Source organism: Labrus mixtus, chromosome 1, assembly GCF_963584025.1.
Source record: "Labrus mixtus chromosome 1, fLabMix1.1, whole genome shotgun sequence".
NCBI classification, from domain to species: domain Eukaryota; kingdom Metazoa; phylum Chordata; class Actinopteri; order Labriformes; family Labridae; genus Labrus; species Labrus mixtus.
The window spans coordinates 21,190,344-21,215,545 of NC_083612.1; the positions used below are offsets into that span (position 1 = coordinate 21,190,344).

Below are 25,202 nucleotides of genomic sequence, written 5' to 3' on the forward strand. Positions count from 1 at the left end.
TGCCATAACTCATTTTTTTTAAATCAGTTAGCTCGCAATAAAGTAAAAGCCTACTTTTAGCAGTGGTGGACCTCAATTGTTTTATTCTTCTGAGTAAAACCATAAACACACACAAAAATATTGTATTTATTTAAATTCTTAGTTCCATACATATATCATCATAACGGCCCCTAAAATAAAATAAAAAGTAATAAAAGTGACGGTAGATTAGACGATGCTGCTTAAGGTATCTTCAGAATAATATTTGAAGGATTTTTTATTCATTTCAGAAAAGCATGGAGCAGTTTAATGTGTAAATAACTATTTTGTCTTGTTCTATTTTTTTTTTGCCTAAATTGTATTTGGAATGCTATTAAAGTGATAGTCTTTGGCATTTTTTTTGATTGATTTCTGTTTGTTTATTTCCGCTTGATTTACCAGAACAGTGATTTAAGCTTTACCCATTTCATCAGAGCTTTCACATGTGATTGTTATACAGCTGCTCTACACAAAGGGAGCCGATTCCAGGAAGAAATCCTCAGAATAGATGAGTTTAGCTGGCAATAAAAAAAAATAAAATGTAATGCATGAAACAAGAACACTGTTTTCATGCTTTCTGTGTCACAGGTTTTTACTGTTTGACATTTTGTTCGTTGGACCTTTTTTCTTTCCTGGCGTTCTCTTTCATTCACTTGCTCCTTCGGTTTCCAGATATTTCAAGAAAAGCCAAACACTGCCAGACATTCAAACTGTATTTCTTAATAATATCTGAGAGAGGTCTGTCCCGTCTCACTGTCATTGTGAGCTATCTGAATGAAATTATCTGTACGAATTAAACCAATGAGCATGGCATGCTTTGTTGTCCCATTAAAGGTCATATGCATCAAAATAACCAAAACACACATTTTTTATTTCATACTCAACCAAGCGGTTACAGGGAAAGTTTATGTTTCTCTTTCCAAAGTTTGAAGATCTTCATGCAGAAATGTTAATAAAACATTAAAAGAATAAATAATCAATACTATTAAATACCTGATCCATAAAAGAATATTCTGAAAAAAATTAAAACCTCTAACATTAACAGGCTGCAAGGACTCGATTAGGCAGGCTGATGGAATTTTGAGTTTCAGATAAAAGCAAAAATCTGAAGGATTTTGTTTGTCTAGAAAGTGTTCTTGTTTGGCTTAAAATGTAAAAATTCTATTACAAGTGTTTGTATTATGCTCAGTCAGAGCACCAGTTAAATGGAGAAAGGCAGCATACGACTTGTTCAAGGATCTTCCACAACATTCTTTCAATTCATAAAAACGTACATTGCTGTTTTAAGAAAGGAGGACGAAGTTGTGTCGCGTTTCTTCAAATTAAGAGAGGAGTCTGAATAGCAGCTGAAAAGGAAAGAATGTGAATACAGTGTGCAGCTATAGAGCAATAAAACCCACAAAAGGCTGCACAGCATTATCAGTCAGGTTAACATCTAACTCCAGAATGTAGACTTAGGTTATAATCTAGTTTTCTTTCTATTCATTTTCTGTTAATGTGTCTTTTTCATGTTTCATTAAATCATTTTCTAATTTCATAAAGCTTATGTTATTTCTATAGAAGGCCTTTATGTTATCAACATACACCTTTGTATTTATTTAAATTGCCTATTTCTCGTTGAACCATATTCTTGTTTTTGGGCATTTTGTGCCTCCATTAGAGAGACAGGACAGTGGAGTGAGTCAGAAATCAGAAGGAGAGTAAGGAATGACTTGCGGGAAAGGAGCCACAGGTCGGATTCGAGCCTGGGCCGCCCGCGTGGAGGACCACAGCCTCCATGGGCTGTGCACTCTAACCACTGCGCCATCAGCGCCCCTTGAAACATATTCTGATATTTAAGTTATCATTCTGCTTCTTAAAAAAAACTGCTTTAGAGAAATTTTCCTAGCAAAATTAGAGTATAACAAGTGTTTTTAACAAAGAAAATACGAGTTAGAGTATCATAAATAATAATGATATATCATGCGGTGGCTTTAAAATCAATATCTGCAAAAGTAACTAAATGTTTGTGAAATGGAGTAAAAAGTAGAAAATCAAAAACTAAATCATCATGAAGTGGAAAACGACCTCATTTGAATATTCATTATTGTCCTTTAAAAAGGATTGTGTCATCTTTTTATTTACAGTCTCATGATGAGGAGAAGCGTTTGTGTTTTCCTCTCTGAAAAACAAAAACATTTTCTGATAATACTTTTTAGCTCATGAAGCTACTGTGATTAACTTTCTGAATGGCGCCCCCTTGCAACAAAATTGCTGATTTTACTTTGTGCATGCTGGAGTTGCAATTCGGGACGATAGAGCTCATCCTAATATCTTTTGATAGTTCAACATATGACTCACTTTGAATGGTTGCTGTGATTAATGTACCAGAAGGCTGTTTTGACTAAAGCCTTGTCTGACAACCTTTGCAGGGTTTATAGAAATTCACAATAAACTTTATTGAGCTGTTACATTTTGTGGCTGACTGTCATGTTTGCTTTTGTAGGGGACAGAGAGGTGTCAGCACTAATTTCAGTCTGTTTCGAAACCAGGTAAAAAGTCCTCAGTAGCTTTAATTACATATAAAATACACATTATGTTGTTGCTGTCAAACAGAGATGAGCCTCACTGATGGGCAGCATCATGACACTAAAGTTAACTTCATGTTTGGCGCATTTTCACTTATTTGGCCTTCACATCTATTTCTCTGTGTTCTGTTATTTTTGTGTCAGTTAGATACACTCTGAAGGATTTGTTCTCTTTTTGTGCTAATTCTCTTTTTCTTATATTTTGCATTATGAAGCCGGGAGATCGTTCATCAGAGCATCAGTTCCTTTGAGGTGATCTTTAATGTGCGGGCCAGTTTCTTTAAAATTGTTGCTTTTGTTTCATATCAGCAGAGATATGCATGTGGTCAATTCACTGATTATTTCTTTCTTTCCAATGCTTTCAGAACAGAAAAACAGCTAAATATTGTAGGAGCAACAACACATGGAGTCAAACAGCAGATTTTTGTACTTCTTGGTGTGAAGAGGTTAATTTCCTCAGAGGAAATGTAAAGCAGCCAGCCGGATTGGACCTGTCATTCTGAGATTTGTTGTGGGCTAAAGCACATGATGATTTGCGTCAAAGTGTTAAAATAATGACATAATATTTTAGATTAATCTTGTCTCTGCTTTTTTTTGTTTTGTTGCCCATCAATTTTCACAGCTTCTGTAATTTCAATGCAATTTCAGGCTCTGATTGCTCTGTTGCTTTAAAGCTCATCCTTGAACTAAAATAGCTTGTTTTCTATTTTTGAGCTTCAGAAAAGGTCATTTGTTAAAAAAGAAAATTAAAGTTAGGTTAGTAAACAGGTGGCAGTCCATTCTGCCTGGTGTACCTCACGTTGCTGCACCACAAGTCTGGAGAGAAACACTTGATTACCGTTATTGTCTTCATGACTCATATTTGAAATACTAACAAATATCTTCCCATCTTGTCATGGATTCACTTTGTATCGACAGAGCAGTTTGTTATGGTGACAATAATATCCACAGAAAGATTGATAACATTAAGTACTGTAAGTGAGCACCTTTAAATTTCTCTCTCAGAACATTGGCATGTTATCATATTGCTGCTCATGGAAAAACTTACAGTGTGTAGAGTCACCTGTGATATTGTGATGATCAAGTTAGACCATTCATTAGTGACACCAGGGGACTTTTTTTATTATTGATTAATTTACCTAAATTCGATATTGCAAAAAACTTGACAATAAATGATGTAAGGAAGAGAGTAAGGAAGAAGACATTCATTTCCAACATGAATTGATCATTTTGTTACAAAGGAAGAGAATCCAGGTGCAGTGTGCAAGAAAGATTTATTTAAACAAAAATAAACAAAAACAAAGGCCTACTTTACAATTTCAGGGAAATTTAAATGTAAAATTTAAAAAAAGAGTTCAAACACGGGAAGATCAATGGGGGAGCTATGGCAAGAAAGCTTTTCCAAGTGTTTGACGAAACAAAATGTCACAAGGAAAGGAACGCTAAGGCTGCGTTCACAATACAGCCAATAATGACCCGGTTCTGATTTTTTTTTTTGCTCCTGTGACTCAGATCAGATTTTTTTTTATGACAGTATGAACAGCACAAGTCACATGGAATCTGATCTCTTCAGATTAGATTAGGGTCACCTTATTATGTGAATTCCCAAAGGAGTCTGACCCAGACCATACATAAAAAGCAATGTGAACAACCAAACAAAAAAAAAACAGATCTGAGCAGAAAAATCCTAAAGACCTGCAGTGTAAACACAGCCTAAAGACACATGAGGTAATCAGACACAGGTGAGAGTAACGAAACACAGGTGAGAACAATAAGGGCGGGACACAAACACAAATAAGTAAAACAAGACATGACACGTTGGAAGAGAACTTAAATACAAAAGGAGAAACACTAAAAACACTGCTGATCTACCTCAGCAAGGCTCTTATTCTCCTACGCACGAAAAGAAATAAGACTTAAAACTTCACGTTAATATGAGTTTAAATGTTAAAGACAGTCTCACAGAGGTCAAATGATGTAATGTTTTCTGAAACCACCTCTCAAATAGTTGTATTCCTAAAATAGAGATATTTTGCAGTTCTTCTCTGCCATAAAAGCTGCAGCTACCATCTGATTCTGAGTCTTTTTGATATTTTAGATATTGAGAGCATTTTTATTTTTAAGTTATTTTTGTGGGATTTTTTGCCTTTATTGGATAGGACAGATGTTGGATGAATGTTGGCAGGAGAGAGTAGGGGATGGCATCAAAGGGCCGAGGTTGGATTTGAACCCACAGTTGCTGCAACGAGGACTAAAGCCTCTGTAAATGGGGTGCGCGACATAACCGCCAGGTCATCGACGCTCCACTTGAGACTTTAATTAACAGAACCAGGAGATAAACACTTTAATATAATGGATTTTTTGGAGTCAACAAGGTCACTATCTTAACTATCTGATAACGATCTGAGAATATGTATCAGCTAATCACCAATATCTCAGACCTTTAAACTGGTTCTCAGTGTTATAATATCCTGTAGTCTGTAGTCTGTACACCTAAACATTGCCTTCATCAGACAGGAACCTTGTGCAGCACAGAAAGCACACATATTTTCCTTCATCCACTCTGACTACAACATTGTATGGACATTAATACTGTAAAGCGGCCTAACCATATTAGTTGACCTTAGCACCAGGAACATTTCTAAGGAGACACCATCTGGGTCTTAAAACATCTGAACGCAGATACATTGCCTAAAAGGTTTGATTAAGTTGTTTGTTTGTTCTTTTCAGTTTAGTTGAGAAGAAGAGTTGTGCAGGTCAAACTCAGAAGCAAATGCCTTTTCTGATTGATTTTTTTCTGAGAGATTTTTGTCCTTTTGAAACATTTCATACAAACTGTATTGAATATGTGGTTTCAGCCAGAAGTTAGTGTCATGCAGAATTAGGTTGTACGTTGCTATTCAAAAATTGTTGTTTTGATCTATTACTTACCTATTACATCAAGCTTAAATATTACTATTTAAAACATCAGAGATGAGAAATATACAGTTTGTGATCAAAAAGCAATACAAAAGCACACAAAAAAATCCCAACTTAACACACTCCCAAGTGGCATGAATCAAAAACAATTATATACAAAGATGACTTGAAGAATCATTTTTTAAATCTCAGTCTTCAGAGTGAAGTAAGACCTCGTGTGTGGCAGCGTCTGAATAGAATAGAAAAGGCAACAAATAATCAAAAGATAAAGAAATCTACTCTTCACTGCTCACTCTAAATACTGCAGCAGACATGATTTGACCTAAAGACAGATTTTAAAGAAAGAGCTTCTTTATAAAAGTGTTGTGTATCTCTGTGTTGGTTCATCTAAGAAGCTAGATAAAAAAAAATCATTAAAACATTAGAAAAAAAGAGACTGATGACATGATTGAAACTGTTTAGCTTTTATTTTACGGTGTTTATGATATGTTGGATGTAGCATGACTTTAAAATTGGTGAATATAAATAAAGTCGATTTTTGTGTATCAGTTCTGTTATAATGTATAGGACCCTGATGATGTGTCAGCCACAGTATTTTCCTACAATAACAAGGACGACTGTCAGGGATTGGCTGATATGCACAATTAAATATACCTTAAGGAAAGGGGAGCCACCGTTGTAAAAACAACACACACACTCAAAACCCAAGCATTAAAAGGTTGATAAACAATATAGTATAGTCTCATACCAGGTTTTATTACAAGAGATGTACGAATATGTTTATGAAATTAAAGTTAGAAAGGGACAGGTGGAAGAGTTTGGTAGTTGCGATGAGGAGCAGGCTACAGATGATTCATGAGGTATATTCTTTGTAACTGTGGTGGGTTGCAGATCAATATGGCCTTGGATTTACTTGTGTATGTTCACTTGAAGAGGAAAAAACTTCCACAGGACTCCGAAGTAAATAACAATTTCTTTAATCCACAGTTTTGTTAAACAATCATACTGGATGATTCAATGTCAAGTTCTCCTAATCAATTAACTATACTACGGTAAAAAAAACCATGTGGCTCGGTCCTTAATTGTTCTCTATCGTATCGAGGTTGTCCCTTCACCAAACATATTCCATTATGGGAATTGATTCCATTCAGGACATCTGACGTGAACAAAATCTTTAAGACACACCACTCCCGTGGCTGCATGCGAGAGTATAAAAGGCCCATGTACACATGCTCCGGTGATTCATTGATTTCCACTTAGGAAACGTGCGACGTGAGAGCAGAATCGTAGAGGACAACGTTACAGAAAGATACAGCAGATAGTATCCGCTTACCTTGGGTAGGAAGGAGAGCTGGCGTACATGCCCCTCTCAGGATAGCTGTTTTTCTTGTCTTCTCTGGGTAAGGAGTGGAAGACCTCAGCATCTTAGCTGGGGTTGTTTTCCTCTCTTTGCTGCAGTAAACCGGCATGGGGTGCCTTAGAACTGTATTGCGTGATCCGCTCCGCTAACGCAGTTGGGCACAGGAGTTTGTGGAAACCGACCAAGTTGGTGGAAGCTTTCTCCGTCTCCCGGTATCTGCTAGAGCCGAGGTGTATGTAACCTGTTGCTGAAGCCGGCTCGAAAAGAGTCGACGGGCATGACGGGTGCCTCTCATCGCTCAAGACAGAAAGAAACGAGAAAAAAGAAAGTGGGGTGCCTTACACCTAAATAAATATTTCGCCATTTAACCTCAGGGGAAACGAGGGAATAAGTAGTGGTGGGTAGCTAAAAGGCATCTCTCTCCAATTGAAATCACCAACAACATAAGTGTTCAATACGTGCAGAAGATGGACGCAGATTGCAAACTCCATTGACATAGACACAAGCTATACACTAGTTGCTCCCACAGATATGTATGGCAAGCCAAAGTGGCAATTTGTGTAGCTGGAGTTTACATATGGAGATTGGGTGCAATGCGTGCTGTGTTTGGAGCATCAGCATGCACTATTTTTAATATCCTGAAGGGCCCTCAGCTGTGCGTAGATTTTCTCAATGCCTGCACGTAGAAGAGGAGCCCGTTTTTGCGCTATTGCAGCTAACCAGGCAGCTTTCCCTCTCTCTGTGCTAAAGAAAGGGAGTAGGGGATGAAGAGGCAGAGGATGGCGTTTAGGGAGAAACTGTCTTTTCCTCTGAGGGTGATAACTTGTCCTGTGGGCATGCTGGCTGGCACCCCAGGGGAGGAGCTAGCCTGCTGTTTTGAAATGGTGGCAGGGCACGCAGCGTGCTGGACATTGCCCTCACCCAGGACCATGTTGCCTCCTCCTCTAGGTCCAAGGCAGAGGTGGTGGCAGGCCCGACTTCGGCGCTGGTGTTCCTCCTGTCTGCTTTACTGAGCTGGTTTGCCGGCAATTTCACTCGCCTAGAGCAAAGCATGAGTGGTCTTCAACATGCAGAAGTTTTCTAACATGTTTTCATAGAGAGCAGGTCGCTTGTGGGACCCTTCCCTCGGTGGATCAGGCTCTCTCTCCAATGAATTCCCCCTCCAGATTAATTCCTGGCACAGCTACCTACCCTAGTGGGCATTGCAGGGTTAAGGATTGCTTGCTAGCTAGGCTGCACAGAGCTATGGGTTTGCTGGCCTGTCTGACCAACACAGGGTCCTTAGGGAACTCTATACTGCATCAGATGGCCTGTCAGATACGGGAAGGTACAGAGGGGGGACCCCAGCGTTGTTGAACCGTTCCAATCATCTTGTCTGTGCCTCTCTGTCTGTGCAAGGACAGAAGCATCAGGCTGCACTTTAACCTCCTGGGTTGTACGACGCCACCTTTGGTTGTGTCAATCCCAGCTTGAGGGAAGTGTTCGGGTCGCTTGCTTAAGGTGTCAGAGGGATCCCTCGGCTATGTTTGGGCACCATACAGCTTTTTGGGTGCAGAGGGGACGCATCAGTCCCCTCTGCACCCAAGAGGCTTGTGGGGGCCTGGTGGGGCATTCCAGGGGTTCTGGGCAGACAAGGACAAGGAGGTCGCTTCCAGCTGCAATCCAGGGCTGACTGCCGGTATTGCTCCGCCTCATGGGCTGGTGGCCACCATGAGCAGGTATCACATCTCCTGTACATATGACCAGAATATTAATTTTCTTCCCAAAGCACCCCCCAAGACCACGGTGCTGGTTCTGAGGTGCTGCACAAAGCCCTTTGATGGGGGAGAGACGCAGCCAACATCCAAGTGGGGCATGCTCTTGGAAGTAGTGACTAGTAGTCTATCACCAGCAGGTGTTCACGGACCCATAACTAAAAGGGCTGGGTCGCTATCCACAAGGGCTATTGATCGGCTATTGGATCAATGGGACCTTGTCGGCCTGATTTGGCACATAAGAGGCTTGTGGCAGGGGCCTTTTCTCACTGTCCGCAGACAGCTCCGCAAATGTTTCAATGGTCACTATGTCAGGACTGCCAGTACAGTTGTCTGCTTATATCAGCTGAGACGTACAGTACATGCACTGGGCCTTCTACACTCAGCAGTGGTCATCAGGTCGCCAGGGAGCCCTTTCCCTGAGGGCTGGAAACTTCACCCTTAGAAGGCTGAAGGTCACTGGTGTACCTTGGGCAGGGGGGGACATCTGATCTGATCTCGTCCAGAGAGTCTGCCATGGTCAGCAGCTTCTCCGATTTTGGAGGCCCCTCCCAAAGAATGGGGAAATTAGTTCCCCATCCCTTGGTTCTCAGCAATCCCCTCTGATGAACGGATTGCCATGGGAACTCTGGCTTTGAGGAGTCCGTCTGCCCAGACAAGCAGGATTCTCTTCCATTCTGTGGGGCTCGGATTAGTTGGGCCTGTTGTGTGCTGGTTGCATTGCAAAAAGAGACATTTGAGCCCCTAGAGTCAGTGAGTCTCAGGTGGCTATCTCTCTGGGTTGCATTCCTCATAGCGATAACATCAGCCAGGAGAGTGGGTAAGCTTCAGGCTCTGTCCACACATTCAAGCTACTGTTGTTTCATGCCTTTCTGCCAAAGACTTTCTATATCAGACTTCACCTGGAAAATAAGAGACTGGTTCCATGGTGAAGTGGTTAGCACTCTGGACTTTGATTCTCTGAGTTCAAGTCCTGTTGGGACCTAGTGATAAGGTACAGTGCAGTGTGGCATTTCACTGTAAACAACCATGTTTCGGTGATGTTTGCCATGTAATTTCCTTAAGAAAGCCAGGCAGTGGAGCTCAGACCTTTCCGTCAGGATGACGGGGAGGGAGGGTAGAGATGTCTTGGGCTGTGCCTAGTCAGAGCCCTTAGTTTTTACCTGCAGCGAACAGTGGCGCATAGGAAACCAGATCAGCTGTTTCTCCGTTTTAAACCCCAGTGCCTGGGCGAGCCGGTGTCCAAGTCACGACTGGCCCCCTGGATTGTGGAAACGATACAGCAGGCGATCGAGGGTGCTGAGGCACTGGGGAGAGTAAGAGCGCACTCCACACAGGCCATTAGAAACCTCTTGGGCCTTCTGGCGGGGCGCTACTCTCACTGCGGTCTTTGCATCGGCACCGTGGTCACGCCTAACTCTGTTCGCCAGGTTCTATAGCTTCGATGTGGCCTCTGGCACTTCCTTTGGGGAACAAGTGCTGAGCACAGCTATATCATAATGACATTATCACTTCGGATGGCTTGTACCCTGGTCAGGCGGCCTGCCCATAGGCAATGGGTATATAGTTTACACGAAGGGTTTTTATTCTTTCACTTATGAGTGGAAGCACTCTGATGGCGGTGACGTCTCATTCACATATCAGAGCTGGGGACCAGTGGGTGTCTTGAGGGCAGTTCTGCTCTTGTCTACTCATCGGTCTCCTCATGGGGTGTCTTAAAGAGTCCAATATTGGAAATATGTTTGGTGAAGGGACAACCTTGATACGATAGAGAACACTTGGTTACATTGTAACCTTGGTTCTCTGAGTGAAGAGGTTGTCCCTTCACAAAGACGCCGTTCAGATACGGTGTCAATCAATGTAAATCACCGGAGCATGCGTACATGGGCCTTTTATACTCTTGCATGCAGCCACGGGAGTGGTGTGTCTTAAAAGATTTTGTTCACTTCAGATGTCCTGAATGGAATCAATTCCCATATTGGAAATACAGTATGTTTGGTGAAGGGACAACCTCACCAAACATATTACTAATACGATGACAGAGAACCAAGGTTACAATGTAACCAAGCGATCCTCAACTGCCGGAAACCAGTCGAACCCTCCCACAGCACTACAGAGCTCGCTCTCTCTTAAAGTGACAGAAACCTACCTCACTGCAATACTTAATTTGTATACCATACTGCTTTTAACTTTACAGAAAATGTATTAAATCAAATTACTTTTAGCTGACTTTTAACACATTTTATAACTTAACTTATAGAATTTAAAATAAACCTAAAACCTAAAATAAAAGATTAACTTTCAACCCAAAATTACCCTGCTTATTTATTTAATTTAACTTGTATGAATGCAACTTGGCTCCTACAGGAACTGCACATTTTCACTGATTTAAGAAACATCACCCAAGGTGTTTTATCAGACTCCTCTGAAGCCACACAAGCCAGAAGGATTTTTAAAATATATTCTTTAAAAACAACAAATGAGGAGCACTCTCGACAGTTAAACACAGGTTGCAAGGTGCATGACAGCAACCAGACTAGAAAGAGACAAAAAGTCAGCACGCAAAAATTACCTTTTGGTTTCTTTAATCCGGGTAAGGCAGCAACAACAACAGCAATGGACACATTTTGGCGTTAGGCCTTCATCACCATTGAAAATATGTTCTTTACCCTTTTCAATAAGTAATCGCTAAGATCTGAATACTTCACTGATTTCAGCTCTCAGGAATGCATGATCTAAGTAAACATAGGTGATTTGAACATTGACCGACAGCTGACCTTGGAAAAAGTCGATGTGTTGAATCTTACAATTGAATCTTCTTCTGCAGAGTTGGTCAGCTCATTTTATAATATATAATTGAGTCTCTATCAAGGTCGTAGATCCATCTCCATCTGCTGAGGAATGTTTTATGATACAAACCTGAGCCCACAAACGTTTACTAATACGATGACAGATGAGTTTGTCAGCAGTGATAGTTTTGCTGATAATGATTTAAAAAAAGTCTTTGCTTACAAAGAAATGTTTTAATTAAAAAACAAAATGGATTAAGACCTTGTCAGACCTTGGTCTCCTGTTTATACTAATTTGTAAAAACCTGATAATAAGACTGAATTCTTCTTTCATTCCACTTTATTATTCAAACTTGATAAATATAAAATAAATGAGGAAATGTAAGTTGTCAGTTATTGATTTTGAAGTAGGTTTAGTTGGTACTTGTTCATTCCAAAAACAGTTCAAGGATCAGTGACAAACACTGAAGCTGTTAATTAGTAATGAGTCGAGTTAATTCTCACTTCAAAGGAACATCTCTTCAGCACTGTTGTTCAGCCATGTGAGACGCTCTGTGTCCATTATTTATTATCAGTATCACAGCACTATGGAGTTAGATCAGTCTCAATATTCACAAATGCACACAGAAGGATTCACAAATGTATTTCAATGCACACACAAATATATTTCATTCTATATAAATGTAAAACAAATCCACAAATAAAAAAATAAGATTCACAAATGTATTTCGGATTCACACAAATATTTATAGTTTTGTATATATGTAATAGAAATCCGTATATTCTGGAATCCGGAATATCACCAGTTTATTCAACACCAGTTAAACCAACGACACGCAGTCATAGCCACCACGATAAACTTTCCATATATAGTACGACAATCATAGAGACTATTTGTGCTGGTCAGACTAAAGATGACTTAATCACATTGTCTGAAAGCTAGGCTAATCGCTGTATGCGCAGATGCAACGCTAAAGTGATCACATTAAATCATACCCTTGAATCTACGCTACTGTGATTGGCTGAATAGGAAGGAGACATCTGATTGGCTACAGACATTTCCCTGCTGAAAAAAATGCATTTGTGAATCTAACCACGGCAGGGGAGTCTCAAAAATCCCACACACAAATGCAGTGAGGTTCACAAATGTCAAACAGTTTGTAAATGCAGACTGAAAAGTTTGTATATAAATGTAACAAGAAACAAATGTGTTTTTTAAATATAAATGTATATTATATATTTGTTTATTTTTTTATTTGTGGCTTTGTTTTACATTTATATAGAATGAAAGATATTTGTGTGTGCATTGAAATACATTTGTGAATCCTTCTGTGTGAATTTGTGAATATTGAGACTGATCTAACTCCAAACAGCACATGACCATGCAGGTCATACCTTCAAAACGTCATTTCTCCTGGCTCACACACCTCGTAAAAGGCTTCAGCTGGAAGAGAGGTAGAGGCAGACTTCAACAAGAGATGAAAGCACAGCGAAGGTAGAAAATTGTTTATGGAAACAAAACAAATACTGACATTCATTATAAAGACAACATTTGTGTTGGCACCGAGTTACAGTCTGTCACCTTGTTATACAGACATGGAAAAATAAACGTTACACAAGTCCAGTCAGTGTGTAAGAAAACAGCTCTTTGGTATAGTAAAAACACTGAAGCTCCGACCCTTTTGTGCACTGTAAACCAGACACGCAGATTCAGTAATTCAACATCAGATATTAGCCACACGATAACAAAAGACAAACATGTTGCACATCCAGCATTTCATGCCGTAAAACACTTAAAATAATGCCTGAATTAGGTTAACAAATACAACTTTCAAATATTAGATTTAGAAATACTCTAGAGTGCCTCTGAAGCATCATTAGATAGTGTGTCTGATAGAGAAGAAACTGTGAGGCTTCAGTAAAGAGGTTTGCAGTTGATCTTTAAACAACATGCTTTAAATGAAGGCAAGAGCAGTCAGCACATTCAAACACATCACATGCTCACCAGCTCCCGTCGTCTACAGCTCATCTGATTTTAACATTCAATCGATTCAAACATATACGCTTCCTGTAGAGTTACACAGGGGGAGGTTTAGGATATCTCGTGTTGCCTTCATGGTTATTCTGAGTCAACAGTAGATGGCAGCAAAGTCAAACTAAACACTAAAAAGGAAACTGCAGAACACAGCATTAAAAACTCAGATTCTTTGGTATTATCTGTCAAAAAAAAAAAAACAATAAAAACTGATAATGAAAGTAAACCGAGAGGTCAGAGTTAATAAAGCGAATAAGCTAACTTTTGTGTAAAACACACAAACAAGCATCCATAAAATAAAAACATATGGCAGAAGCACATATGCAGTCAAACATAAACCTGCCTGGTGGTCAGCTTTAACAAAGAAAACATGGGATAGCTTTCTGCCCCAATGACCCGGCATCTTTCAAAGAATAAAGTGCATTAAGTCAGTCAGTCATAGCCTGAGTTAAACTAAAGTAACTGCAGGATTTGTTTAGCAGGACACTTCGAAGGTTGAGATTTACAGCAATGATGATTTGACGTTTCAGCAGTCTCAAGTCCTTTAATGCACTGACTTTGGCCTGTTTTTTTTTTTTTTTTTTTTTTTTTTTTCATTTTAACTTGTTAAAGCTTTTAAGTTATTTTAACCCACATCAAACCCACTACAAAACTATTTGGTGCAGCTTTCGTTCTCTCTAAAATGTTCCCAACCCTCTGTAGTACAGTGTCTTAAAGCAAATCTGTCTACAGTTGCATCAGGAAATGCAGGTAAACGTAACAAGGTGCATGTGCACAGCTACAAATTATAATAAGGCAAGAACATTCCTGCTGATGTGCACCTTGGCCACTGACTTAAAAGGCATTTGGAGTCTTGTTCAGGGTCAGATATTAACAGCTGGGGTCTGCAGAGTGTCTAGATAAGCCTGTGTCCTATCTGCTCCTGCAGCCACAGCAGTACCGGCTGCAGAGAGCTTGGCCCATCGGGCACAGCCTCTGTGTACATCTGCAGCAGTACTTCCTGTAAGACAAGCAGCAGGGGCAAACTCATGCTCAGTAGCTCATAGAGGAAAGTGTAGTCCTGGGCATTGTCCCTCAGGTGGGTGGTGAGGGCCTGTGCTGTACTACGCACACGTCGGGACAGATACCAGGGGGCGTCACACACCGTGCGTGTCACACTCAGGGGCCAGCTCAGACGCTTCCTAATGAACGAGCTGAAAGTACCTGCTGAGGATTCACTCTGCAGGTCTGGTGTGCTGCTGGATTCTGTGCTCTGTCTGTCAGCATCAGACTGCTCCGGAACTCCAGCTTCATAACGGATCTAAGGATGAAAACACATGTTAGATATTTGACTGTAGATAAGCAAAAGGAAAGGTATGGTTAGAAATGTAAAGTTCTTACAGAGCGTTGCGATAAATTCCTTCGCAGCTTTGTCCCGTTGTTGCGTTGATCAAAGTGAAGTTGGCAGTACAACTTCCCTGAAAGATTTAATCAAATGTCAGGACACCGTAAACACTGACACCCTCCTGCAATAACAGCAATAAATTATACAAACCCTGCTCAGAGTCGAAGGCATGTGCTCCCTGTCTCAGTGCAGAGCTGCAGGTAGAACAGCGAAAACACTCCCTGTGGAAGTAGAGCCCCTCTGCACAGACCTTCTCCACCATATAAACCCTCCTCTCGCATGAGTGACACCTGTCACCTGACGGGGGGAACGCCCTTCGCACTGAGCCGCCCTGCGAAAACAGAGTTCAGGAAGAGGGATTAAAAAGGGCCACACAACTTGATTGCTGAAGCTGAAACTTTTACGTCAGAGTTTCAATTCAATGATTTTCTCAAACCACTTAAACTTAGGATGTTAAATACTTCAGAGGTCTGATGACACAGAGTAAAGTTTAAATCGCTTTACTAGAAACCTTTCAGGATATTCACTAATATCACTTTTGGAGGTTTCTCATGCCCAGTACACAGAGTGGTGGATATCACATGCAGTGAGAGCGACCATGTGAGAAGATGAGGAGCAAACCGATGTGTTAATGAACTTTTTCCAGCAAGGTATCAATGTCCACATATTTTGTTTTCAATGTCACTTCCTGGATGTCTCAATGTTCAGTTTTCATTTCTATTCAAGGTTCTGTGTCTTTGATTGCTTTCAGAGAGGGTGACCAGGCTCTCTTCTTTAAAGTCTATCCAGCCTCAGAATCCTCAGCCACTGCTCACCAACATTCAATTGAGAGAAAAAACAAAGTTAAGGAGAGTGGGTAAGATAATTATGGAGATTGGATAATGACATGGTTATATATAAACACACATGGTTCATTGAGGCAGCTGATCGTGTTTGAATAGTTTTCTGATTGCTCTTGGGGAATCAAATGTACGGTAATTCATTGGTACGGAAAAAAAAGATGGATATGGTTTTATTGTGTAACAGGAGCTGTTTCTTTGTGCAAAACTAGTGTGAGTGTTTTGCTGTAACATCTGGCTGTGGAGTCTGAGCTGTTTAGGATGGGTGGAGCAGAGAAACCCACAGAGTTCCACCGCAAAAGCACACCCTTCTGTTCTGTGACGACTGCTGGTGATTAAAAGCACAAGGGGCAGAAACAGCAGTTCAAAGCAGCGCCCATGCGAAGCAGAAGCAGCCTTTTGCATAAATCTGTCTATAATGATTAAGTAGATACATGACGACACTGTGAGGCTACAGCTAAGATGACAGCTTTATAAAGAACAGTTCTAGTTTCTAGCTGGGTGGTTTCTGTGTGCTGATTGTGGTAAACAAAAGATATGTTGAGCCTTCACTGACAAAAAAAAAAAATCGTACATAAAAAGTATTTTGCAGTTTTTTCCAGTACACAAAAAACTAAGACAGTCTTAGTTATACAACAGTATCTTGATTAACTTTGTAGTTTCCAGTTTTTGTAGAAGCATTTTCGACAGATCCACTTTCATCAATATAGTCATTTTAAAGGTTATAGTTTGTGACGCTGTTTAAATTGGAATAATGAATATTACATGAAACAAAACTTTTGTCCTCACAAAGAGCGAATGTGTGCAAATTTAAGAAGAAACAAATGCAAATGTGTAGATGACATAATGAGAAAGGTTCCCAATTTCTACATGAAAGAGAAAAAAGGCATGTCATCATCCAGAATGTAATCAGGAGACTGCGTTTGATTTCTTGGTCCCCTTTGTACTATACAGCAATTGTGGTGCATGGTGAGTAAATGACTGTGGTGGTAATGCAACTATAACTTGCATGCTTCAAAAGGAAATCCAAACTGCCAATAAACACACTGTGAGGGTCAGGTGGTGCAAAACACAAGTCACACAGGTCAAGCTGGAGAAAGTCACCTTGAGTCCAGCTGGGCTGTCTGTTGTGAACATCTCACTAAGGTGAACAGCTTTCTCCTTTACACTCTTTCTTTGAAACTCTCTAGATTGTTGTGTCTGAGCTTTTTTCTGCAGGATGACACAGAGCACAGGAACACCAGACAAGCAATCAGCCCACCGCCTCAGGACAAAGACACACATTCTCCCCTCAACAACAGGACTGGGTAGACTAATAGCCATTTTATCAGTGGTATAGACTTTTAAGATGAAAGACCTTTCTGTTCCACACAGCTAATAAGAAGGACTTGACAGCTCAGTGTAATTGTCTGCAGGAGAACAATTACATCTCTGTGTGGAGTAAAGGTTTCTTTGTTACAATAATTTCACACCCCACTTGATGTGGTTACTCATACAGCAGTGGAACAGAAAAAGTGAGGCAGCCATCCAGACCTGGCAGAGAAGTCAGTCAGCTCTACATAAATCAAAGTTTGTATCCGGTCATTTAAACTCGAGAGTGAGTCAAAATATTTTTTAAAGTATGTCAATGAGAAGGATAATTATATTACATTTAGATGAGTTTAAAAATCAAATCAAATACAGGGGAGGACAGAGTAATAATGAAGAAAGCCACTGTAAGTAATTGACTCTGCTATTCTAGAGTAAACGAACAATACTGCACTCAATTTAACAAACACCAGCTTCAGCATGTAGGCATATGGATTAAACAAATGTGGCAGATGGTGCAACAGGTGTTTTGTCAAAATGCTCTGATGATACTTTTATAATAACTACAAACACTGTTAGCCTTCATCATCAAATGGTGCCAGTAATCATCATTTAATAAAAGGCACAAACAAAGTCTGGCAGTCAACGCTTGGAGAGCACTGAAAGCAACATAAAACATTTAACTGAGCTCCAAGACAGCCAATATCTCTGTCTTTAAAATGCAGGTGCGTAATATAAAAGGGGGGTTAAATTTTGAGGGGAAAATGTTGCACGGATTATGATGATGCCAACACAGAGAATGATTGTAAGACCCTGATAATAGTTATTAGATGTACGGGCATCATGGCAATGTTTTCAACAGTGTGAGAGTTTGCATCGTCTATCCCCTGTATTTCAGAATAATGGAAAATACTTGATTATGTATTTAAAAGTTTATTATCTCGACCACATTATCTGTCTCAACTATAAACGCTCAGTTTCCCTCTTCTTCACTCGTTAAGCCAATGCATGCAGGTTGTTGACAGGTCTGAAATCAGAAGAGGTGTACCTGCTCCACAAGACTCAGACTCAGTCTCAGACTGGCAAATGATCTCCTGTGTCTCATTCAGTGCCAGGTCTGCAGAGCTGCTTTTGCCATTTTTGTCAGGCTGGATAATTTAGGGGCTGACTTCTTCACCTGACTACACATTACTCAAGCCTAAATGTATAATCAAGGCATAACACATCATCAACATTTACTCTGTGTTCTTTTTGGGGATCAGAGCATGCAAACAAAAAGACAGGGTTTGAAAGACAGTAGACAGGGAAGACATCAGAAGTTCAAGACTTGAAGCTGGAGATAGAGATCACCTCAGAGATGTGCTCATCCACCTCCCTGAGTCGCTGCAAGACTCTTGACATGAAATTGATGGCTGACTGGCAGGAGGAACGAGACGCAGGGGGGTCTGCACACTCAGGCTCAGGCGGGGGCTTCGTCTCAGCGTGTGTTTGATCAACATGTCTGAGCTTCACTACAGAAAATTGATGCTGGGACTGGAGCTGGAGCTGGGGTTTGGGCAGGGTCTTTGGAGGCAGGTGGACTAAGTGTTGTGCTGCTTTTCTGATACTGACTTCAAACTGTAAGGGATAATATACAGAAGTGAGCTGCTGTATGACTGCTCATTAAGGAATCAGACAGTGAAACTGCAGTTTGTCATTATATTGCAGGTAGTAGATATTTTAAAATAACTACACAGGTGTTTTGTTTTGTTTTTTCTGCTCTTTACACACATATTTTCACAATGCTGCTGCTGTTTCAAAGCATCGTTTCTGAGGTGTTAAGTCATGCCGGAACTGTATGAAAATAGTCTTGGTTGAGTAATCCATTACATTACGTACTTGGCCTCAATGTTTTGCCAAAGTTACGTACACCACCATTCATGGCAGGGTTTGTATTTATGACCAGAGAACTGATTTTAAAACATTCTTCTCAGGGCAGTGAAGAACTGAAGGGTCTGACACCTGAGATACAAGAATCATCAGCCAACAGCTACATTTACAATTCACATGATCCTTTTCTTGGCACTTGCATTTGCTTTTTTGCCTTTAGGGTTCGATGTTTCAAAGGATTAACGCATGAATACAATGGTCTGATTTCAGCAACTGCAAATGTATTTTGTCTGGTTTTTGTCTCAACCTAGTTCACTCTTTACAAAAACATGGGAAAACACTAAAACTGGTCAAGTGACTCTCCCAGCCTGTGACTGTGAAACAATCAGTATGATCATTTACTTATCTCAAAAAGGACTAATAACTCCTTTTCTGGGGGTAATTAACATCACTTGAGCTTAACACTACAGTAGAGGGTGTAATATAGTATATGTTTGCTTCTGTGTGAGTGTTTCAATTATGTGTTGTAGGACAGTAAGAAAAAATGAGCCTACCTACATATGTTAAGCTGTACAGATTTGCACTAGCCTTTGGTTACTGTTTGTACAGTCTGTATCTAAACTGCTGTCTGGCTGCTCCAGACTACCTGCATCTCAGGAGGAGGTTTAGGTGGGACCGGGGGCCTGATTTTATTGTGCCGACTCCCAGTCAGGTCAAGCGTTTGCAGTGTCGAGGACCTCTCGCAGTCCGACTGAGATTTTGCAGAAAGGTTTGAAAAAAACGTTAAAAAGAAGAAAGAAAAGGCGGAAAAATGAAATGACAGATTAACAGGCAAAGAAGACTTTGTAGCATTAGCAACAGGAAAGTTTTAAGGTTAAACCAGCAAAGGCTCCAGCTCACAACAAGGGAAACTTAAGAGATACTTAAGACTTATGATAAAAAGGGAAACAGCTCTTTATGGCTTTAACAATATAATCAGTTTAACAAAGTCCACAGAGAAAGACATAAATGGATTCATTTCAAACAATACAGTAATGCATGTAGACTCAATTATTTGTGGTTAGAAATACACTGAAAACCAAAGTCTTACTACAAGAAGGGATATTTATATTGTATTAAAATCTGTGGGTCTGTACTGAGTGTGTTGTCTTTTTTTACCTGTGTTTTCCGAACCGTTGTGGGCGAGCCTTCAAACTTTGCCAGCAACTGAGAAGCCATTGAGCGTACTTTGTTCTCCTTAGGCTCGCGGCTCTCTCGCACTGGGGACCCGTTACTAGACAGATTGGTGGCCTGATTAGAGAAAGAGAACAGATGATCCTACCATCACCAGGCTTTCTTAAAGTTGTTGAGATTTACATTACAAATAGTTACACACCTCCTCCAAATAACTGCTAAATTTCCGCCTCCTTTTGTAAATGGGATCTGTGCCATCTGACTTCTTTTCATCCTGAAAAGTCAAATAAATAAACATTGAACAGTGAAGCATTTCAAGCCAATAACTGCTGGGAAATCTTGTGCTTATTTAATATATAGCTCTTTAGAATAATTTGAGAATGAGTATGACAGAATAAACAATTAAAAAAAAAACACATGAAGTGGAATCATACAGAAAATGGATGTTAGAAACAACTCATTTGGATATTAAGGGCATAAGATTAAATATTTTAGTCTACAGTTACCTTTGGTACCCGTTTCCTGGGCAGTGCATGATTGAGAACATTATTATTACTTCGGACGTCCCTTGATGGATAATCTTCTTTGTTTTCATCCACTCCTCTGGAACCTGCATTGTGACACATGGCTGAATTTAACATTTCATTATTTCCATGGTGCACGGCCATTACTAAAGACCCCTAACATTAGAAATAACACATAAGTGGAGTACCTGAGGCAGGTAAAGGTGTGCCACGGAACAGCTCGTAGTACTTGGACAGGTAGATGATCATCCTGGTCTTATCCAGCTCCTGATCGGCACCCACCTCCTTCCCAGCTGTAAGCGATTTGATGCCAAATTCCCGCTCACCAACGTCAAAGGCCAGCTGGAGGTTTGCAGCATGGTCTTCTTCATTTAATGAGTCAAAATCTCTGATGGAAAAAAGTCATAATGGGGGACTTGAATAAGAGGAAGGTAGTAAAAAAATTAATATTCACACTACATACAGTATGTCATGGTGTGGCAGATGGAAAAAAATATACAGTTGTTCTGTCAGATTGTAGCGAGCTTTAATTTCACTGTGATTCACCCTAACCACTGACCTCTATCTGTTGCTAGGATACAATGCCTTTCATAACTATGAAATGCAAAGGTATGGATATTTTTTTCAATTGCATATTCTTTGAAATGCTTTAACTTCTGAACATTTTAGTGTCATATCTACTTGAGATGCTCTGAATAACAAGACAGGAAGGCAAAGTGAGTTTGAACTGGAATTCTTCAAAGGATTATTTCAGAGACTTTCATGTGTGTACATGGAGGCGTCAGGTGACTGACAGGTGACTTCAACCACACTGGTATGAAAACATCTTTGAAAACAGTTAACATTACATACATGGAATGTCTTCACACTGGATATTAATCCATGATCAAACCTGTGGAAAAATGTTTTTTTTTTCCATATCACAGTAGCAAATGGCAGCTAATTATTTTTTTATTCCCGCTCAACAACCACAGTCATGTCCTGGCTCTTGCTGCCCTGTCCAATAGTTAGGTTGGGTGGGTTGATAGGGGCTATGTGGTAAGGTAGTGTAGTATTGGCTTTGTCACTAGCTTGCATAAACAGAGCCTGGGGTCTGATGAAGGTGGTTATGATGTTTTGGTTGAGGTGGCAACTAAGGGTCATGTGGTAGGTTATGCAACTTATCAATTGGGCATAGGGTCATAATTTAAGATGAGGGGTCTCTTCACTGAGCGCTTGACCTTTCATTAGAGTACAAGTATCTTGTGTTTAACTCATATTAAAGAAGGAAAGAAACAGCTCTGATGTGTCTACCTAAAGTGACAGTGTGCAGACACCATCAGAAATGATCAGAGCAGTAACCTAGCAGCCACACATACAAACGTTGGTGTTATTCTGGAAGTACAGAGGCCCACTCTTTCTTCCTTTTTTTTTAGGTTTCTTTTCTGTGAACCTGCTCCCCTCTCTGCAGTCTGCTCTGCTGACAGGCATGCATATGTAGGAGGGAAGGGGAAAAATGCCAGTGGTTCCTGGAAACTTACAGGAGCACACAAAATTATAGTGGCATGTGGAGGGGGATGAAGGCAACAATTACAGAGAGGATATAATTAGATTTGTAAATGTTCTAATCTACAGTCGCACTGACTGCAGTGTAAGGCAGTCCAATCCTTAAAAGTGTAAAAAAAAAAAAGGCACAGCTTCTGTTTTTAAGATTTTGCCCTGTTAGTGGGTAACACAAGCACAAACTGAGTACCGCAAAATAAAAAAAATGTTGCACCACTCCAGATCAACAGCAAAGAAAGGGCCATTATTTTGAACTTAAATGTTTTGGATGATTCACATTAAAAAAGGGTAGTGGAACAACCATTCCTTTTATAAAGTGACAAAAATGCATTGGAAAAAACGTGTAAATGTACACATCTACACTCTAAACTCCTCTGTCTGAAGCAGAAACTACAAACCAGCTTTACATAAATGACTTCTGTGTATGAAGCCTTCATCACATCTATCATCAGTCGTAAAAGGTCAAGTGTTCTACAGGTTGTGAGGAGGAGATTAAAGACTCACATGCCAAGTATTTTTAACACATCCATAAGAAAAGCATTCCCTCACAACTAGTTGTTACAGAGGGGGCGCAGAGCTAAAAAAAAACAGGTTTGTTCCATGCTTATGTCATATGCATTAAGTTCAGTAAAGTCATATGATAAGGTAAATGTTAGTACTGATATTATCAGACATGTGTTACGTACATCAGCTGGGGTTTGAACCGGTGAATCAAGGCACAGAGAGCGATGCCGCTTTTCCAGGAAGATGTCAAGTCTGTGATCTTCACATTCTTGTAGCCGTCGGTCTGTTTCTGGCACCAGGTGAGAAGCCTAGCTGGTCTGATTTCAGACTCTACACAAGAAACGAGGAAAGGTATTTTTTAATAAAACAATGCAATCATTCCTCACATAACTTTTCAAAGCAATAAATATCCTCCACTCAGACCCCCAGGAAGGTTATGCTGGAGACAATATGATGTAATAAGAAGCAAGGATCAACACATGACGTGTCAGTAAATACAGCTAAGACAGATATACTGGGAGCTGAGGTATGTACACAACTTTGTCTTTGTCTGGACATGTACTTCCTCCATGCCTTAGGTAAATGACTCAAGTTACTCACACATACAGCTCAGTTTAGTATATAGAACTTCTGTCCTTACTGTCAGTTCAGAGGACGTACAGTATATAATCATATTCTCAACTCTGCAGCACTATGATTAGATAATTATAAAAAGGAGAAGTACTTTAGCCTCACATACATTTATCAGGATACACAGGTCTGCCTTTGAGAATGATTTCAGTGCAGAGTATAATACAGGTTTCTATTATACAAGAATATCAAGAAAAGCTGAATTTGTAGAAAGAGATATGTGTGTTTGACTATTCGTTTGATGAACCTAGCAGATTTTCTGTTAAAGCACCCATCTCCTTTTAGTGCACTGACATGTAAAAACAAACTCTGAGTTGTGTTGTATTCCCGAAATAAAAAGGTTTCCTCTTCTTTACTGCTTTTATTAGTCAGAAGAAGAAAGGAAAGCTACGGACCAAAGTGTGGTTTAACTGATGCTTCTTTCAAAGTAACAAAGTCAGATATCTATCATAAATACTGAATTAGAGACAGTAGCAAGCAAACTTTGTTCTCAAAATCTTCTTCACTGTATGGTGACACACTCATCAAAACGACACACAGGATTCTGTCGGCTCCTGTTGAATTTACCGTGTCTTCTCAGATTGACAGGCCGACGTATAGAAGCAGCTCGCTCCAAAGAACAGGAATTCAGCTCTCCACTGATGTACAAGTGACGCACCTGAAACGAGAAGGGAGGAAAGATGTTTAAAATCTCACACAGCTCAAAAAGGAGTGGGTATTCATTAAGAACATGGCTTAATGACTAATGTTAAAAAACTGATATTGTGTTATTTTGTTCTCCCTCTCACCTGGTGGGGCCTGACACAAGAGGAGTTTAGGTTGGGGTATCGAGTCCCAGGGTCTATGGTGTACTGTTCAAAGTTTTTGGCAATGTTTTCAGGTGTTGTCTGTGGAAGCAGCCTGTAAATACTCTCCCTATAAAAACACAAAAATAACAGTGCAAAAAGCATGGTGTTATTGATAGATAGATAGATAGAATCTTTATTATCTTTGTATACAAGGACACAACAAAACTTCGTTAGCAGCAATCCTATACAGCAGCGTTTACAAAAACAGTTCACCAATTTATTTCAATTCAATTTATTCACTCAACATCACTTTAACAAAGAAGTGCTTATTCAGAAAACAAGTGTCTGAACACACATAGATCACACATGTGGGTGGTACTGAATGAAATTCAATACTTTGCGAATAGTGTGTGTGTGTGTGTGTGTGTGTGTGTGTGTGTGTGTGTGTGTGTGTGTGTGTGTGCAAACCTCTCTGCAAGCACTTCCAGAACGGTCCGTCCATGAGCCCAACTCTTTACCATCCAGGCGGTGTCATAGGCAGCCAGAAAGCCTCTGGCACAACCCGTCCCCATGGGCCAGAAGGGCTGCACATGAACACATAACAAAAACATTTGATCTGATTTGATTTGCTGAAATGACAAAGACAAGTATAATTAAAACGGCAAGCGGTGATGAAGGGCCCTCGCACCCCTGTGCATGTCGGGGAGTGCAGCAGCAGAGGGATGCGGCTAAGCAGTGGGCTGTGCAGATCGATTTGAGTAAAAGTTCTACAATTCACTTAGAAGACGCTTTTATCCAAAGCGACGTACATCAGAGAGTAAGAACAACACAAGCAAGGATCTAGAAAAAAGGGAACAATATCAGTAAGAGCAAATGATCAGCTTTGAGTCCGATTGGAAACACAGGTGCTGACAGGCATTGCACAGAGGCAAAGCACAACATTGACGGCAGTTCTAGAGAGCTCTAATCAGTATAGAAAGTTGTAGTGCTGGCAAGTTAAAACAGGCAACGCTATGAGGATCACAGAATATTTAAATGCAGAGCAGTTCAGGCCAACACTGTCATGATGCACAGCTACAAAGTGTGCTGCTGCAGTGGCGTCTTTAGGCGTTTTCACATAAGCACTCCTGAAAATATGTAGATCATTTCAGGAGGAGTGCTCCGGATGTTCTCCTGACCTGGCTGTTCACACATGCATT

The 25,202-nt window shown here is 40.2% G+C and overlaps 1 protein-coding gene across 5 annotated transcripts in view; it reads right to left on the minus strand.

Moving 5' to 3' along the window:
- Nucleotides 1-4,719: 4,719 nt before the first annotated feature.
- mical2a (microtubule associated monooxygenase, calponin and LIM domain containing 2a) overlaps nucleotides 4,720-25,202 on the minus strand; it is a 29,991-nt gene continuing 9,508 nt past the window's right edge. Inside the window, exons 8-23 of one of the 5 annotated variants that reach the window (XM_061038117.1) lie at nucleotides 24,472-24,587; nucleotides 24,004-24,130; nucleotides 23,783-23,873; nucleotides 22,768-22,915; nucleotides 20,728-20,927; nucleotides 20,522-20,625; nucleotides 20,218-20,289; nucleotides 20,001-20,132; nucleotides 19,489-19,593; nucleotides 18,324-18,590; nucleotides 16,770-16,877; nucleotides 14,977-15,157; nucleotides 14,823-14,899; nucleotides 14,646-14,742; nucleotides 12,803-12,851; nucleotides 4,720-5,733 (exon numbers count right to left, since the gene is read on the minus strand). In XM_061038117.1, coding sequence (XP_060894100.1) covers nucleotides 12,805-12,851; nucleotides 14,646-14,742; nucleotides 14,823-14,899; nucleotides 14,977-15,157; nucleotides 16,770-16,877; nucleotides 18,324-18,590; nucleotides 19,489-19,593; nucleotides 20,001-20,132; nucleotides 20,218-20,289; nucleotides 20,522-20,625; nucleotides 20,728-20,927; nucleotides 22,768-22,915; nucleotides 23,783-23,873; nucleotides 24,004-24,130; nucleotides 24,472-24,587 — 1,872 coding nt within the window. In that variant the 3' untranslated portion in view covers nucleotides 4,720-5,733; nucleotides 12,803-12,804. Of the gene's footprint in view, nucleotides 5,734-12,802; nucleotides 12,852-12,899; nucleotides 14,743-14,822; nucleotides 14,900-14,976; nucleotides 15,158-16,769; nucleotides 16,878-18,323; nucleotides 18,591-19,488; nucleotides 19,594-20,000; nucleotides 20,133-20,217; nucleotides 20,290-20,521; nucleotides 20,626-20,727; nucleotides 20,928-22,767; nucleotides 22,916-23,782; nucleotides 23,874-24,003; nucleotides 24,131-24,471; nucleotides 24,588-25,202 lie in introns of those variants that run through there. The other 4 variants (XM_061038101.1, XM_061038109.1, XM_061038128.1 and 1 more) reach the window with 4 other exon arrangements.